The sequence below is a fragment of the Momordica charantia genome (genome assembly GCF_013281855.1).
Source record: "Momordica charantia cultivar OHB3-1 chromosome 9 unlocalized genomic scaffold, Mcharantia_2.0 BLBB01000009.1, whole genome shotgun sequence".
NCBI classification, from domain to species: domain Eukaryota; kingdom Viridiplantae; phylum Streptophyta; class Magnoliopsida; order Cucurbitales; family Cucurbitaceae; genus Momordica; species Momordica charantia.
In genome coordinates this window covers 26,267,377-26,285,637 of record NW_028275167.1, presented here as the reverse complement: position 1 = coordinate 26,285,637, position 18,261 = coordinate 26,267,377, and the positions used below count along the sequence as shown (strand labels likewise).

The 18,261-nt window shown below is 34.3% G+C and overlaps 2 protein-coding genes across 2 annotated transcripts; one reads left to right on the top strand and one right to left on the bottom strand.

Moving 5' to 3' along the window:
* Positions 1-6: 6 nt before the first annotated feature.
* LOC111010171 (receptor-like protein kinase At5g59670) lies at positions 7-5,117 on the bottom strand. The gene is made up of 3 exons (XM_088117475.1): positions 5,042-5,117; positions 1,999-2,548; positions 7-733 (listed from the first exon to the last, which is right to left on the bottom strand). Exons 1-3 carry the CDS (start codon positions 5,115-5,117, stop codon positions 175-177), a joined length of 1,185 nt encoding a protein of 394 aa, XP_087973601.1. The 3' UTR covers positions 7-174.
* A 30-nt stretch (positions 5,118-5,147) lies between these two features.
* Positions 5,148-18,255, top strand: LOC111010065 (uncharacterized). Its single transcript, XM_022283355.2, has 18 exons — positions 5,148-5,461; positions 6,193-6,414; positions 6,968-7,063; positions 8,094-8,146; positions 8,576-8,672; positions 9,333-9,406; positions 10,232-10,349; positions 10,840-10,950; positions 11,078-11,154; positions 11,900-11,966; positions 13,503-13,568; positions 14,007-14,114; positions 14,208-14,338; positions 14,512-14,578; positions 14,700-14,767; positions 14,846-14,936; positions 17,419-17,489; positions 17,612-18,255. The coding sequence occupies exons 1-18, from the start codon at positions 5,312-5,314 to the stop codon at positions 17,982-17,984; spliced, it is 2,040 nt and encodes a 679-aa protein (XP_022139047.1). The 5' UTR covers positions 5,148-5,311; the 3' UTR covers positions 17,985-18,255.
* The last annotated feature ends 6 nt before the right edge of the window (positions 18,256-18,261 follow it).

Genomic DNA, 18,261 nt, shown 5'->3' with positions numbered 1-18,261 from the left:
TAGCAAAGAAATACAATCAACTGGAGGAAACAAAACAACGGTGATCAGCAACAATTCTAAAATTAAAATTTTCTAAAGAAAAAAAAAACAATGTTATATTATTCGTGATTTTAGGAACATTTTGCGCAGTGAAAATTTAAAGAATTAGGGCTCAAATTAAAAGAGGAAGAAGAATCACAGTAAATTGGCCAATACACAACCACTAAGCATCAGCACAAACGACAACAGAGTAAACTGCACCGCCGGCCCGGCGCCGGCGCCGCCGATAGGAATAACTTTAGTGAAAACTTCCATCGCACTGATCAACGGCGGCAAGCCGGAGGAATTTGCAGCGACAAGCGACACGTTCACCATCGATTTCCTCACATCAACCGGATACAGAGTAACCACCGTACATTTGCTAACACTGGTGGTAATCGTGGACACGTTCTGGCCGTCGATGAGGATGTTGATGGTTCTGTTGTCTTCCCTCAAGAAATCCTCCGCTTCGGTGAAATAGAGCACGAAGTAAGCCGATTGCGACTGCGAGGAGGTTTTGGGGAAATCGACAGTGAGGACAATCGGAGAAGATGCGTTGTCGGATTCAATGGCTTCCTGCAGCACGAACGGCGGAGGATTTTTTTCCGGCGATTCGAAATCGGGAATCGCCGATATGTTGTTGCAGTTCGGGGGTGTCGCTCCGGACGTCCACGTCCTCCCGTAATCATCGTCCTCGAACGGGGAAGTTCTGTTTCTCGAAGAATCAAAGGGTAAGAATATTAAATTTTAGATTAAAATACTAATTTGTTGTTTTAAAATGTTTTGTCATTTATTTTAACTTTAGGTTATTTTAATTATTGTACTGGTCCTTATCTACACAATTTAAGCATAAAATCTAAACATAATTGAAACTTAAAGTCAGAGTTATATTTTAAAAAATATATTAAGTGTGGCGTCGTGTATTGAAATTGTGATAGAAAAATGATATTACAAATAATATTAAGGAAACAAAATGGTCATTTTTCAGAGACTAAATGAACATTTTGAAAGTACAATGACCAAAATGATTTGAAAATACAGTGATCAAAATGAACGGTGTGTTTTTCTAATTTGTTTGGGTTAAGCTATCCAATCTAAGACACTAATCTTCGATTGAAAAGGTCGAGTTTGAATCTACACCCTACATATTATACTAAAACAAAAGTTGGATTAAACTAAAGACTTATTAAGCACATATTTTTTATTTTTTTTATTACAAGGTGGGAATCTATCCAGCATTTTATCTTTATTAGCGATGACAAACATACGAGTGGTGGTTAGATTAGTAAATTTTTTTGACAAACTAGGATCTTTTAGTAAAAAATAGATACTTAAATTAGTTGAGCGATGCACGAGTAGAAATTACACTTATTTTTTGATGCACTTAAAGTTTGAAAAAAGTTTAGAAATTTTATATTTTAGCTTTGATTTTTTTATTAGCTTCAAAATTGCCATTCTAGTTTCCATTAAATTTGCCATAAAAGAAAATCCATCAATGATTAAAGTGCCGGAGGGAAACTAAAGAGTTTAGAAGTAGAATTAAAAGCAAAATTGAAACCAAGCACGATAATTTTACTTTAAAATAAAATACGGTTTTCAAATCTTAATTGTACTAAAAAATCACAAAAATTATCCATCTAGACGTTTTTTTTTTCAAAATAATAAATAAAAAAACAAAACTATCAAACATAAAATGGGAATTTTTCAATTTATAATCATCAATTTGAGCAGAATAATAATTTTGTTACCTTACAATTTTAAATTTCATCAAACAGGACCCACGATTTCAATTTTTACTACATCCACTACATTCACCCACAATTTCAACGAAATAAACTAAAAATTCTTTAAATTCACCCATTTCAATAAAAATCAAGGTTTTTAAAAATATTTAAATAATGAATAATAAATTGAAAAAATACCGAGAGAGTAAAACACATATGATATAACCAAAGTGCAGATTATAATTTAGAGTCATACGATTCATCGTCTCTCCCATAGTTAATCCGAGCAACGACGCGGAAAGTTTCATTCGATTGCATCTTCGAATACAAATCGTCGACCGTCGGGACCGCCTGAATCGAAGAGATGAACGGAATTCCGCCGTCTTTCCTCTGCGCCAAACACAAATTCATCACTCCAGAACTCCCCGATGTGTAGACCAATTCGTCGATTATCGCCTCCGTCGCTGACGCTGGCTCGACCGCCGTCAGTTTCTTGCCGTCGAGGATGAGATCGAACGCCGGCGTCCGATTCAGGCCGTCGTAATCGCCGTAGAGGAATCCCGATCTTACGAGGTATCGTAGACTCTGTTGATAAATCGGTAATTTGTAGCAACTCTGTTGGCTCGAGGAAGGGAAATATCGGAGCGTGTCTAGAATTTCGAGCGCTTGATCTTTATTTATTCGGATTTTTTGGTTGATTCCGGCGTCGGTGTATAGATCGTCGGAGTCCCAAAAAACTGCATGCTCGTCCACAAAAATAAGTTCGTCGTTGCCGCAGTCGATGTTCACCCAATCGTCACGGGAGACTAAAAAAAAAAAAGTGATAATAATAATAAATAAATAAAATTTATATGAAATAGTAAGCAAATTATCCCTAATCTTTTTACTTTCTTTCCAATTTAATTCTTATCCTTTTTAAATTCTAAATTTTATCATATATATTAATTAGATCACCCTGTAACAATATTAATTAATTAACAGAAAGTAAGTGTTGTTAAAATATTAGTAGGTTTGATTTTTATTTTAGGAGTTAGACTTATCTATTTAACTATATAGTTAGATTAACCGATAATTATTCAATATTTTTAATATAATATGGTATAGAAAAATTTTATAGTGAAATGCTAACTTTAATTTACTCAAATAACTCTCTAATCTAAACCTACATACGTTCTTATCTTAAATCAAAATTAAGATAAAGATAAGAACCATAATAGAGATTGAAGTTTAAAAAAAAAGAATAAAATTGTATAGCGAGATAGAAACAAGTTACCGCAACATACTGAGACGACATGAAATGTGAAGAAGATGATCAGTAATAACCAAAATAACGTTCTATTCTTCGATGTACGAAGATAACCCGGTGAATTTGAAAGCATATTTGTTGATAGAAAGGGAACTCTATTTGTTTCAATGTTTTGTGAGTCCAATGGAGGATTGGGTTCAATTTTTGGGGATAGATTTATAATAATGACAACTACTTAAAATTAATAAATATAACTAATAAATTAATTACATTATTATTAATAGTAAGGTTGATAAAAACTATAGCATAAGTTAAAGCTAAAGCCAACTTGATGTAATTTCCTAGGTAGTATAATGACACTTAATTGTTCTTTTTTATTGATTTATTTTAAGATAATGTGGTTAAATGAAATCAACTCTTTTGTTTTTTTAATTTGTCGACAGCTTATAAATAAAAGTTTTAATTTCAACCCGCTCATTTCTCGGTAACTTATGAAGTAACATTAAATAAAATCATATTGTATTAAGAAGTGTTTAAGATCTCACATTGATAAAATAAAGATCTAACAAGGGTTTTTTTTTTAGTACCACATGTGAGGTGGAGATCGAACTCACAACATTTTAATTGAAGATATATGTCAATTACCATTGAACGAGTTATAATAAACATAAGCTACCTCTCTTATTATCAATTGATTTTGAGATAGAATATTATAAATATTAATATGATATTTGAGCCACAATTCGGTTATCTCATGAGATTAGTCGAGGTGTGCGTAATCTACCCCGAACACTCATAGATTAAAAAATAAAAAACTCTCACTAATTTTTTTTCTTTTTAGTATAGTATGTAGGGGTCGAAATTCGAACTCACGGTATTTTGATTGATCAAGTTGCATATGCATTAACTAATTCAACGAGATTCAAAAGTTTAACCATTTATCATTTAATTATTCCAACAATTGGGCCCATTTCATATAGACAGCTACTTGTAGGAATTAAATATATGGATATACGTTGATCGAATAAATAAAACATGTTGTGATATCATATGGAAAGAAGAATGAATGACACAAACAAGAAAGTATATGCCCACTAAAATGTTATATCTGAAAAGTGAATAATCATTACAACTGAAAAACTCAATCATTAACCATAATAATAGGCAAGAAGTAACTAATAACAATCCCTTCCAAATTTCTGAGACTAGTGTCACGACCGAGTATGTATTGAACAACTTATTTCACGGTTGAATCAAGTAACCAAGAAAAAATTAATTGTCTTTAACATTCCATGTTGAGTCATCAGAGACGACAAACCTTTCGAGACCGAGACCATAACCTTGTAGATGCGTAAGAATTTGTAATTTTCATAGGAGGTAATTACATTCTATAAGCGTAATCATTTTAATATGATTGCCAATATTAGCTCTTTACGCAAAGGTGCTATGTTTGAATTTTGAGATAAACTCGAAACACACATGGCGAAGCACGGATGGAGATAAAAGAAAAATGTTGTTAAAATGGGATCTCTCAAGCCATAATGTTATATCATAAAGAGAAAAAGGAATAACAGAAACAATAAAATACATTTTCACTTAAACGTATTCTCTATATTAATGAAAAGTAAGCTAAAGTGGCGGTTGAACTGAATAATTACGATTGAAGAACTAATAATAACCCATAAGTTACTACTAACTAATAACAATCCTAAAACAATCCATAGAAACTGAACTAATGATTTATCTTCACAATCAAAATATGTACCTATATTAGGTACTTGTTAAAATTAAACTGAATGACAATGAGTAAAATAGGATTTTGTAGAATGCTTAGGATTAAAATGGAAATGTTTGATATTTTAGGAACAAACAGAAAGAGTTCAATATTTAAATTAAATCTAAACATTAATTTGAAACAGAATTATAAATGTATTTATTAGAAAAAAAGTGCAAGAGTACGTCCATAAAAGAAAAAATCCTAATAATTTCGTAAAATAAGACCTTTTTTTTTTACATAGAATTGGGCCTGGGCCTGGGCCGCATGAGTACTAACTGGGCCGGGTTCGAGCCATGCCGTTACGGTTATCCGGTAGTAATCTCGAAACGACAGCGTTTAGATTCCCCAGCATCGCTGACTCTGCCAAATTGACTTCCCCATTTCAGAAGAACACTTTGCGCCATTTTCTGCAGAACACATAAACCCCTAAAAGCTGGGTTCCATGCGGGATCAATTTCTTCCTCCGTAGCGTCTTGTCTCCATCCTCATCATTCTCCATTGCAAATTACTTCGCAAAATCTCGATACAGATTAGAAGGAATCCGAAATGTCGTGGCTGAGATTGGCAGTGAGCAAGGCGGTGGAGGTTGGGAACAATAGCAACCTCACTCGCGTCGTCAAGAATTATGCCGACACCGTCGTTCACCACGCCGGCCAGGCCGTTGCCGAGGGTGCCAAAATTCTCCAAGATCGCATTGTACTTCCCCTGTTTCAATTTCATTTGTTATGTTTTTGATTTTCCTGGTCTGGTGTCGTTTTGAGCTGCGGTGGAATTTGGAAATGTTGGATAGTTCTTATAATCTCGTTGAATTCTTATGCATTTTTCTTTCTTCGCTTTGATTTCTTTCTACGTAGCGTTTTTATTATTTATTTATTTATTTTTATGCAAGCGTTAGCTGAAATTGCACGCGGAGGCATTAAGAAATGGATTTGAATTTTGGTGAATCTTTCGTACGGACACGAGGATGGGATGAATTTCGGAGTAGTAGCTTAGGGCGAATAATTATTATATTTTAAGCGGGGAAATAATCGATTTCTGATGGTTTTGTTTCTTATTTAGAGAGAGAGAGAGAGAGAGAGAGAGAGAGAGAGAGAGAGAGAGAGAGAGAGAGAGAGAGAGAGAGAGAGATAATCGGTTTCGGGGGCTTCCCATGGATATGAGTATGTATCGACCTGACGTTTCTGGGCACTGCTACCTAAAAATTTGTCTTCCTATTACTTTATTATAAAGATTAATTGCACCCATCGTTCAATCCGAACAGAAAAAGTTGTCGACCATTTAGTTTAATTTTTTACTTAATACGGTTGTGGATTATCTTTCCGAGTATTGTTGGTTTTGCTGCGTCTGCTTAGCCGCTTAAGATTTCCTATTAGGGAGATTGGCTATTTAATTATATTAATTCAATCGGTTTTTTCTTTTGGATGTAGGGGGCACGGAATTTCAGAAGTGTCAGGCAGACTATACAAAGATTGGAAGAAGCTGCTGTGTCTTGTAGGGGCCCTGAAAGAACTCTGTTGTTGAAAAGGTGGTTGGTTGTGCTTAAAGAGGTTAAAAAATTATCTGATGTTACCTCTGAGGAGAAAGCAAAGACCCTGGAGCAACATCTTGCTTTTGAAGATGCAAAGGAGAGCCCGAGACAGCCTGCTATTGTGAGTAAATTTTTTTCTGAACACCTCCCCACTTCAAGTATGTTCATAAATACTTGTGCTTCTACAACATGTGTTGATTACCCCTACCTCATTGGCGTATACGGTTAAGAATTGAGCACTAAACAAGCAATTTTTCAAAAGTTTTTGGTGCATTTTCTAGAATTCTGGATTCTGACCTCATGGATTTTTATATTTGACGTTAAAGTTACTCTGTGCATTGATTTTGAAATGTTATGGGGATCAAGAAGGACATTTATTTACCTATGACCATGCATTATTTGGTGGTGCAGCAATTAGAGATGTAAAATAAATTCAGTCGACCTTTTATTTATGTGGGGTTTTAGTTAATTGACTTGTAATGTCAGCATCACATATTTTTCTTGCATTAACAAGCATTTGAAAGTTTGAAATATTTACAAAGTACTAAAAATTAATTTCAGAATTACCTAATTATCTTTTGAAAATTCCAAAATACTTTTTGAATGTAGTTGGTTTGCGAAACTTCTTTCCTTCTGTGTTTATTACATTCTGACCTTTTTACCATAATGAATAGGTTTTATATTATGACCCTGATGTTGAAGGGGAACCAATGAACTTTTGTGATGTTTTTCTTCAAAGTCAAGCTCTGGAGGGAATTACATTATCTATGGTATGTTAACTTGATGACGTCCTTTCTCTAGATTGGTGACTTGCGACTGGGAAATGATGGAGTTGTACATGTTTAGTATCACCTTACTATGACATTTTGAATGCACTTGCACCAAAGAGAACAATATGCTGTTATGTTAATTGTTATGAGGTTTCTGCAGTAAAGTTTTGATGAGAGGTTATTAGGCCTGAATTGAAGGACCAGTTTTAGCTTTTGACTAGGATCGAACATTCGTGTGAAAAGAGGTGTGCTATTTATTATCAACTTTGTTGATGAAGAGATACATAGTTCTTTGAATGATATAAGAAATTTGTTAAAAAATAAAATGGAATTCTTGCATTTGACAACAATGGTAATTTCTTATGATTATGAGTCAAACTGGAGAGAAATGGGATCACTGTAGCTTTGTGGGTAGTTGATAGTATAGTTTTCTAAAGATGTTTGGAGTTCAAGATTAATATGCCTTTTGGACTTGTATTATTAAGAACATTGCTTGATTATCGTTATCGAATATTTGCCACCTAATAAGATTTACTTTATTTCAAAAATCAATTTTGAATTCAATGTATAGCTGTGCTATCTGAGTGCTGATCGATGCAATCTTCCTTAAGGTAGAATATGGAAATTTATGCAAAAGCTACAAGTTTGTGAATTTTTTCTTTTTAGTTATTGAACTATGAATGTTATATAGATTTTATACAAAATGGAGAGGCAGTGCATGATACTTGTGTGAGGTGGAGATATAAAAAGTTGTACTATTGAGCGACGATGGGAACTTAGTTCCCATTCCACATTTTTTTTTGCTTGACTGATGAATCAGTTAGATTTATTGAATATGGAGGAAATGAATGCAAGTGAGACATCCCACATCATATTTTGAACTGTTAGATTGCTATTTTATCATTATTCCATTCGCAGTTGTTTTTTACTGTGTTCAGATCATGGGTCTGGATTTCTGGTGTCAACTTTTGTGTTTTTTTAATTGGTCACGAAGGAGATTCCTACAAATTAACTAATTTCTGTGTTTCAGATTCTTGAAGCACCAAATGAGGAAGAAGTGTCTCTTCTCCAGGACATGTTTGGGTCTGTCCCTCACTTAAGCTACTAGTATAGTTCATGATTGCTATCTGGAAGTACTAATTATTAAGCATCCCAAAGATGCATCTTCAAATTTTCACGATATTTATATTCATGAAGTTAAGGGGATTATTTTATTTATTTTTTTTAAGTTTTTTATCCGTAGGAGATGCTAGGAGTTCTATATTTTAGTCATATTAAGGCAACAGGCCCCAACTGTCTTTATCTTTACTTTTCTTGGCCTCAAAGTGTTGACTTTGAATTGGACTGTTGGTTTCCAGTTTATGAGTCATCTGCTCTTGCCACTGTTTCAAGCCCTTTTACCTTGTTTTTTAATTTAACTTCTTTGGTTTCTGATGGGAATAAGAAGCGGTATGCCAATATTTCTTGAGATCAGTTTTTTGATTAAGAAATTTCTAACAATTTTTCCTGCAGATTATGTCTTATTGGGGGGAAAGAAGTTCATAATGCAGTAGTTAGCAGCATACAAGATCTGGCAAAATCCTTTTCCAGCTACGAGGATGAAGTATTGGTAAAGTTTTGAAGGGTTTAAACATACATAGTCTGAATTGAAGTTTTGAAAACCACAAGGATCCCATCTTTCTATTCTACAATTGTTTTATGTATGAAAATGCATTCTTGTTGTTTCTCAGAGGATTTCATCATTCAAGTGTAAACGAGTACTTGTAGGTTGTAAGTTGTTTGTAACTAACGAGTTTCTTAGGCTGTGTACATTCCCTTTTTGAGAAATGAGAACCCAAGTATCTCAGGCCTTTTGGAAGTAGCTAATTGCTTCAGAGCTTTTTTCATTCTTTGTTTTTATTTTGATGTTAAGAGATGTTATTTCTGAAGCGTAAGAATAACCAATGGTAATAGTAATAATGTAATGATATAAAAGAGTTGTACGACAAGTTGAGGAGGCACCTAATTTATATTTTCTCTTCTTAAGGTTATTTCTCTCTTCCTTTCAATAATCAGAATATAATTGCTTTTTTTCCTTTCCTTTTTTTTTGAGAAAATCTTCCATATTTTTATTAATCATCAATATGTTACAAATTCAACTCTAATAATCTTCATGTGATTTCCACTGTATGGATGTGTGAATTAGTAAGATGAGGCTGCTAGATCTATTGCATTTCCCCATTCCATCTCTTTTCTTTGTGCAAAGGTTTACGGAAGATCTTAAATACAGGTGAAGCGGGAGGAATTGCTCCAATTTGCACAAAGCGCGATTTCAGGGTTGAAGATTAGTGCTGATCTTGGGAGGTGAGTAAGAAATGAGTAATTTTATTCCTTCATGATTTCCACTTCTGCAACTTTTGTTTGACCGATGTTTTATTATTTATCTCTGCTATGCAGTAATTATGCTTATTTAGTGGGTTTGGCAGCCTCAGGGGTCAAGGGTTTATTCTAGCCTTCTTGTTTCATTTTAAAAAAGGTTTATTCTTGTTTGATTAATGTCGATTAGGGAGCCCCTTGTAACCTCCTTACCCTATGCGAGTGGGTATCTAAAATCTTCTCGGGCCTTCCTTTTGTAAACAATTTTTTGGTAATGTTATGGTTTTTATTCAAAGGAAAAAAAGGTCATGTAGTCATTCCATCTGATCTGACCAAATATTAATCCTGTCTTACCCATAGATAGTGAGCAAATTGAAAAAAAAAATTAATAACAATTGGATGCTAGATATACCTTTCCTTTACAAGCCTTAGGCTTTGAGGATTCAGGATTGATTTCCACCTTCAAAGATAATGTACTATTGTTTTATGTTGTTTACCTTTTCTTGATTCTACCTGCTGCATGCCATATGCCTGCTCAATGATTTTCAGTTTCTATTATCAAAAAGTAATTTTCAATTTCTATATGCATTACCATAAGTAATGAAGGGGATTAAGAATGTCCCAAGTCTAGGCTGCGTGCAAATAAAATGATTTTTGGGAACAGTATGCTTTCTTAATTTGAACTGCACCCATCATCACTACTTCACCTGCGAACATGCACTACATGAGAAAGAAGGGAATAGATGTTAAATGGTCAGAATAAGCTGATGTAATAGTCTTTCCTCAATTATTTGTGTCGCTTTATGGCCACAGAGTAGATACTGAATTGTCCAATTTGAAGAAAAAACTAGAAGGAATTTCAGCTTCTCAGATGTCTGCAAATGCAAGTTATGGCAATACACCAGAAGAAACCACCATAGAAACAATTGAGGTAAGCCTGTTGACAAAAGTTGTTATTGTTATTATTTCTTTTATGTGGAACTATGAAGCTTTTCATTGATAAAATAAAAAAGTACAAAAAGTAAGTGCCTAAGCAGTGGACTAACTACGGCTGATAAATATGCTTAAATAGTTAAATTCATTTTTGATGAATTTCGGAGCAGTGAGCGTCAGTTACCATATTGTTGATGAGTTGTTCATCCAATAAAGAACCTTAAATATTTTATTGGGATATCAGTACATTTATTGTCTCTAGATTGCACCTTCTATTTTATTTCTCCTTCCAACTGGCCATTATCATACTTACTAGTTACCAGGTAAATGTTTGTTTCTCTCAAAAGCAATATCTTCACATTATGTACTGTAGTCTACAGAACAGAGTTACACCTTGTAATATGGACTGTCTTGTAATTCTCGATCATGAAGCTGATGCGTAGGGAAAAAAAAGTATTTGGGAACTTCACTGTTCCATTTATGTGCAGGCATTGAAAGCAGCACTTTCACACATACGAATTTGTTCTAGAGTGGAAGGACTGCTGCTAAAGAAGAAATTATTAAACAATGGAGATTCTCCTGAAATCCATGCTCAAAAGGTATGGCTCTGGAGATGCCTTGATACCTGTCGGTCTTATTTTTATCTTTACCCTTTGTACATGTGTTAAAGTTAGCCTATGGGCTGAAATAAGTTGTATGTGGCTGTAAACTTTTCTACTTATACAGATTGATAAATTGAAAGTCTTGTCAGAGTCTCTTTCAAACTCCTCTGTGAAAGCTGAAAAGCGCATTACAGATCATAGGTAAAGATCCCAGTTTCCTTAATGATAATGAATTTGAATTCATACATGTAGCTCGTTTCCTTTTCTGTATGTTGATATTCTCTGTATTATCCGTTTTCAACTTTTACACATGAAATTGTTTTTGACTACCGAATGCTTTTCCACTTGAAACTCTTCTAGATAATATCTTTTGACTGGTATTTTTAAGCCCTTGGGCCTACACTCTGGATAAAGGGGGTGTTCTAGGGTTTCTCCACTGATTACCAAGGAGCACTATAGATCTTATGGACTAATGAAATGGTGCATTTTTCTGGAGATCCAGAAGTTATCAATAAATATGTTTTTGATCATTCCGGAGGGTAACACCGAGGCGGTAGGAGATAGATTTAGGCTTAATACCTCTCTGGAGGTTTTCAATACCAAGCATTTTTTGTAATCTTCTTCTTTTTCTTATATTTGCTAATTTCTGGTTGGAATGGATATGGATGTATGTTTTCTTAAAGAGTTATTATTATTATTATTTTTGAATGAATGTACATTTATCTAATCTATTGGTCCTTTCAGGCTGACTTTTGTCATCCTTTGGACTTTTTATTATTATTTTTATTTTTAATTTATAGACTTCATTCTATCGAAGAAGGTTGTATGAGGGTTATCAAAGATCCTGTTTTATCTTTTCTTATTTATTTTATCATGAGGGTTTCATGTTTTATGATCGACATTTCATGCATTTGTGATAATTTTTTTCCCTTCATTTGCTTTGCAGATCGCAGAAAGAGGAAGCACTAAATGTTCGTATGACCAAAGCAAGTGAAGTTGGTGAAAAAGAGAAGGTTAGGTGTTGTTTGGGAGTAGTATTTAAATATAGTTTTCAGTTTTTAAAAATGAAAAATAGATTTTTTTTAATATGCAGATTTTTTTTATTAAATAATAAGAAACAACCACTTCCCATTAAATGAGTGGAAAATACGGGAGGACCAAGGAGCTCTCCAATTGGTCTGTAAATAAGAAGTGTAATTACAAAGGGATTTTGACTTAATAGCGCACAAAGACTCGTAATAAATAACATAATCCCAGGGCTTGACTCACAACCCCTCACAATGTTCAAGATTGGCTGTCGCTTATTCTTAAAGATCACCCCTTCAATCTGGGAAAGAGGTCTGTGGATGAACATAACTTGAGCTTTCATTTCGGTAATGTGGAACGAATGCAACGTTTGGGTTTTTCAAGACAAAGAAAACCCCATGAAGCCCTTATAAATTCGATCCTCTTCTTGGCATTATATTAGTGTAAAATTGGTCAACCTCTTTGTAATTACAGCTTAAACTCTCTTTTATTCTATTGGAGAAGTTTTTTGTAATCCTTTAGATGAGTTTAACCATTATATAACCTTTCATATTATAAAAAAAATTGTTTCCTATCCAAGAAAAATAATTCCAGAGCTGGTTGAGGGGTCTTTCTATGCTGGAGATGCAGTTGTTTCTTTCCATCCAAAGGACCGAAAAGTAGGCTGTTCAGGCGAGGAGAAAAAAAGTTCCTGTTTCTAGCGGGAGAAAGGCTGTCTGGAAAAAATATGGCGTAGGGCAGGGATAAGGAATAGTTGTGGACCCATTGAGGACTGAAATCTTCAAGGAGATAGCTCCGTAGATTCATAGGAACTAGGAAGTGGGCAGGAGAAGAACATATGCCTGGGATCTTCGCTAGCCCTTGTACAAAGGCAGCACCAAGATGGGCTAAGTACCATGTGGGGATGCTATACTGAATTTTGCCTGTTGTATTTGGGATACAGCATCCCAGGGTGAGGGTCTTATGTAACGTTCTGCGTTTCTTTGGCGCATTCATCTTCCAAATCCATCTTCATAAGCCAGGGGTAGAATACTGTCACCAGCCGAGTGAGAGATTGTGAGCGACTTCATGGAAAAAATGCCATTTTCCCCAGGGGTCCATACGAGCAGATCAGCCAGACAAAGGGAATCAAAACAACCATAAAATTTGTTTCATAGGATAATTTTTGAAATCAGAGAGCACAATGATTAAATATAATCTGTAACAACCAGTTTTTAAAATTAAAATTAATGGAAAATATTATAAAAAAACAGTTTAAAAACTATTTTTTGAAAAAATAACTTAAAACAATTTCCAATTTTATGTCAGTATCTTGGTGTTTTGGATTGTAAATTGTAATGAGAAAAGAAACTACTTTGCAACATTATTTTATTGTGTGTTCTCGGTCAAAATTCATATCTATTTTGAACTGTGTGTCACGTATATGATAGAGACTATACAGATGACGCATAATTAGAACCATACAGATTATTCTCAACTTTTGTAAGGAGATAATTTGAGTTTATGTTTTCAATTATTTACAGGAACTAGCTACAGAAATTGCAGAACTTGAAAGACAGAGAGATGATATTGAAGCTCAATTGAAAAAGGTTTTTCTTCTATCCCCTATCTCTTGGTTAAAACCATGATATACTGTAAAATTGAGCCCCTTTTCACTTGTGCTGGTCATTCACTCTACTCGTACAAAGTTGCATGCCGTAATTTTATCATTGATAATATAAGACATTCCTGTGCCTGAGGTGCCTGAAGATTTTTATATAAGCTAATGAGTATCGTTGTTGTAAATGTAATGTTAGAAAAGCCTTATTTTTTTGTGTATGTTATATTGATATCTTTGATCCCATGATAATTGAAAGTTCATCATGGTTTTGTCATTTATAGGACTTAATCTACATTTGCACATCTATGGTTTCATTAATGGATTATGAAGTTCGTGTTTGTGTATCCATAGAATTTTAAATATTTTTTTTATTTATGTTCCACATACTTGTGTTTACTCTGACATATGCTGTCACTATATGGCATAGGTTAATATCTCCTTGGCTGCTGCCCATGCACGCCTGCGCAATATAGTGGAAGAGAGAGAGCAGTTTGAGGAGGCCAACAACAAGATTGTCGCACATATAAAGACAAGGGTGCATTTTTTTGGTTAATTTTGATGTATTGTTATGTTATTTTCTTGAAAGTTCTTGTCTTTATTCATTATATGTATCTCTGAATGTTTTCAGGAAGATGAGCTGTTAAAATCCATTGCCTCGTGTAAGGCAGAATCAAATGTTTTGAATATGTGGATTAATTTTCTGGAAGATACGTGGAATATCCAATGCCTATATAGAGAAAATAAGGAGAAGGAGGTTAAGTATGTATTTTATTGCTATGTTTGGTATTTTTCTTCAACATGGTTAGTATTAGAACTTTGTCAAGGGATTTTTCTAGTGGTCTATTGAGAAAATATGCAAAAAAGCAACGTGCAATATTTCTTCTCCATTGAGTTTTGTTACACTTAGATACTTGCTTCTTTTCTTTCTGAAGTGATGCGTTGGAAAGACATGAAGGTTACTTTGTCAAATTGGCTATTGATCTTCTATCTGCTTATAAGGTATTTATAATATTCTCTGAAGAATACATGTATCTTAGATGCCACATGAAATATGAGTTATGATTTTTGAATAAGCTCTGACCCCCCATGTTTGAAACCTTGCGTGGATGATCTGATATAGAAAGAGTTGGAGCCGTCGATCAGCCGTATTGAAAAATTTGTGGAGAACTTGAAAAATTTGAGGCAGAGGTAACCTCTTCCGTTTTGTTATCAAGATTCTATTTGTTCTGAAGTATGGCTTCTTATCTATCAGATCACTCTGGACAGGTCAAAGGAATCCGTGCTGGAGAATGATGAGTCAAAACTTCTAAGCCCTACAAATAATCTTGAAAAGGAATATTTAGGTTATGAAGCCAAGGTATATATTCTATCATCCAATTTTATTTTAATTTCAATGCATGATGACGTTGGTGAATATATAGCTTTTGTGTAAAAAAGGATTCTATTGTCCCAATTGTATATAAATATATTTGAAACAGCTTATCCAATGGTATTTTGTTATCACGTTATAACGATGTTTTTAATATATAGCTTATTAGTAAAATAAGCTGATCAATGGTCTTCTTTTTCACCCTCTTATAATTACTTAAGTAGGCAGATATAAGCAATAATTATGCTCATATTACTTTTGTCAGGTTTATCATGCTCAAAAGATGGAATGGCAGCATAAGTAGTTTTTGTTTTACATTTGTAACAGAAATGGATTTCTCAATCTATGAATCTAGTCTAGTTTTGTTGCTATTGTAGTTTATAGACTTTTGAATCTTGCTCTCAGTTATTTTTAGCATCTTAGCTTATGGATCAAACCTTTTCCACCAAATAGGAGATGGAATGTAACAGAAACGTTATTATGTCCATTCCTTGGGGCTACAAATCGAGTGAAGGAAGATTAATGAATAAGTTATATATAGGCTATAGCAATAACTTGAAAATAGAAATGTAGCTAAATAATAAAAAATGTAGGAGTACCTCCTTTGGCCAGTGTGGGTTTTGCTCGTTTTGTTTAATAAAGAAGTAAGAGTAATAGAAGCCTTTAAATGAAAAAAATGACTGATGTCTGTTTCATTTAGAAAAAAAAAAGGAGAAATCATAAATAAGAGAGAGAGGCCTAAAAGGGTGGTTTGGCTCAGTTTAACTTAGGGTATTTGGTATTTGAGTTTGAGTTTGTTTCTTCCAACTCACTAGGTATGCTAATTTATGAGCTATATGAATTATGACAAAATTTATCTTTTATACCGCATACTAAATTTAGCTTTATCAAACATCTTCCAAAGAGAAGAGATACGGAGACCAATTAAAAGAGAAAAAACCAAGTGTGAGGTGCACTCAAACTGAGGTTTTAAGGAAAAAGAGAGAGAGAGAGAGAGGGAGAGAAATTAATGACCTTGTTTTTGAAGAGAGGATTTGTGATAGTCAGACTCACAGTCGTCTTTTCATGGTGTTGCAATGGTGGTTATGGAGGAGGTGAAACTCGTCTGAAGGAGTTGCACAATGAACCTTACTGGTTGTTTTGTTTTATTGTGCTTTCCATCAGATGATTACCACTCTGGACTGTTTATGGATTTTCTCCATTTTTTTTTTAATTATAAACAAAGGGAATATATTCAAGAACCATGACTCTCTATGGGGAAACATCCTAAAGGCAGAGGGTAGAGAACCCTCCCCAAAGATGGCTTTTCTATCTTATATAATCAGAAGTAGACTGTAATTATAAAAAAACATTCTTATGGATAGAAGTCCACCAAGAAGCCATATGACGTATATTCACATTTCACACAGAATCCACAGATGCCACTTTATTTTCAAAAAGTAAATAATTCCTTTCTTTCCAAAGGAACCAAAGCAATACCCTCGCTGCACAATTTCAAAGGACATAAGCTTTATCTTTGAGGGTGGCTCCCCAAAACCTTCTAAAATAAAATCATCAATTCTACTCGGAAGACGAAGGGAGAAATCCAAAAGAGAATCCACCAATCCAAAATGAAAAATGGGTTTTCTCCATTTTTCATTTTGATTTCCTCCCCTCAGTTAAATACCCTTGAGCAGGTGTGAAAGATGTGATGTGTTTTCACATGGTTGGTAGCTTGAGGAGGATTAACGCCATTAATTTCATCAAGAATTTTATCTCAGTTCGGAACTTATGCCAAGTAAAGGTGTGAAAGATGATATATTTTATTAAACAAAATAAATTTGGCCGAGGAGAATTAACACCATCAATTTGAGGTCTGTTTTCGTATGCCTCTGGCCTCCTTTCCTAATGCTAACTACTAGCTGGTGGTAAGGATCATAAGGTTATTTGTTCCTTTATTTTTTCTCCTCTTGCGGCAAGATTCTTCCATTTTTTGGGGAACTTTGTTCGTAACTTGTCTTGTATGATTTATTGGATGAGCTTCTGATCCCTTCATAATAGAGGCAGGTTTTAGTGTTTTTCAGGTGCTTTGGCCTTGTGTGGGGTATTTATGTAGAGAGAAATAGGAGAATTATTCAAGATTCGTTCAAGATTGTTAGGACGTTTAGAATGCTGCACAGCACTTCACGCTTCCCTTTCGGTTTCTACTCTTTGTTTTGAGTTGTTTCTCTTTTTTTTGATATATAGATAATTCAGGATGGTTATACATTACTCGTAAATTTCAAGTGGGATCTCGCATAGGACTTTTTTTTTTTTCCGGTGCACTTTCTGGCTTGTTTTTGTTTTATTCGTTTACATTGTTTTCAACGAGTAAAAAAATTGTCCCAAATATAGGACATATATCTGCTGCCTACAATTTTCCTGTCAAGTGTAAAGTTGACTTCACCTTGGATATTGAACAATTACACCTTGATTTGTTTTCTTGTTCCAGATTATTACTACCTTTGGTGTTGTGGATAACATGAAAGAGCAGTTTTTGGCTCAACAAGCTGAAGTTTCCAGGTAAGATCTGGATTGTATTTTCTGTGATTTGTATTATATTGTAGTACTCCAGTCCTCACTCCTGAATGTCACATTTCACTATTATTACCCAAATTTTTTTTCCTCTTTATACCTCAATGCAGAAAAGATGATTCTAGGGTTCAAGAGTTGTTCGATGATATTGAAAAACTACGTGAAAAATTCGACTCTATTGAGAGACCCAATCTAGAAATCGAAACTCCCCCTTCAAAAACAGAAGACGAATCTAGTCAGGAGGTGCACAGTAGTGTTCCCCGATCTCCAGTGGGAGATAGCGAAGACTCAAAAAGTGAAACTCATACGCAACCCGAAATACCTGCTGCCAAGGTAGAGCAGACACTAGATGCTGCAGCCGAGCTAGCAAAGCTGGAATCAGAATTCGGGAAAGTCGGTCATGACTACTCGGCCGAAGACATTGGTGAATGGGAATTCGACGAGCTCGAAAAGGAACTGAGATCAGGTGACACAAATAATTAGCTACTGTCTGTCATATTATATACTCATGAATGAACCAACCTAACGTATTATGAAAAAGAAAAGGAGATAGGGTTGCATTTGGCATCCCCCCAAAACTTTAAAATTGGATCATAATCTTTTCTTTGTAATTGTTCTCTGTATATTTTGTGGTTTTTTAATTTGTTCACTTGTATAAAAATTCTGGAACATTTATGTTGTAATATATTAAAGCCAAGAAAGGAAACAGTCAAATCAAAGACTTAATATACAAGTTTTTAGTTTGCTTAGGCAACCATCC

Excerpts from the sequence above, each read along its gene's own strand:
- LOC111010065 (XM_022283355.2), top strand. The coding sequence starts at position 5,312 with ATGTCGTGGCTGAGATTGGCAGTGAGCAAGGCGGTGGAGGTTGGGAAC. Across the intron at positions 11,155-11,899 it reads AAGCGCATTACAGATCATAG|ATCGCAGAAAGAGGAAGCAC; the intron begins GTAAAGATCCCA and ends TTTGCTTTGCAG. Across the intron at positions 11,967-13,502 it reads AAGTTGGTGAAAAAGAGAAG|GAACTAGCTACAGAAATTGC; the intron begins GTTAGGTGTTGT and ends AATTATTTACAG.
- LOC111010171 (XM_088117475.1), bottom strand. The coding sequence starts at position 5,117 with ATGCTGGGGAATCTAAACGCTGTCGTTTCGAGATTACTACCGGATAAC. Across the intron at positions 2,549-5,041 it reads CATGGCTCGAACCCGGCCCA|TCTCCCGTGACGATTGGGTG; the intron begins GTTAGTACTCAT and ends TTTTTTTTTTAG. Across the intron at positions 734-1,998 it reads TATGGGAGAGACGATGAATC|AAACAGAACTTCCCCGTTCG; the intron begins GTATGACTCTAA and ends TGATTCTTCGAG.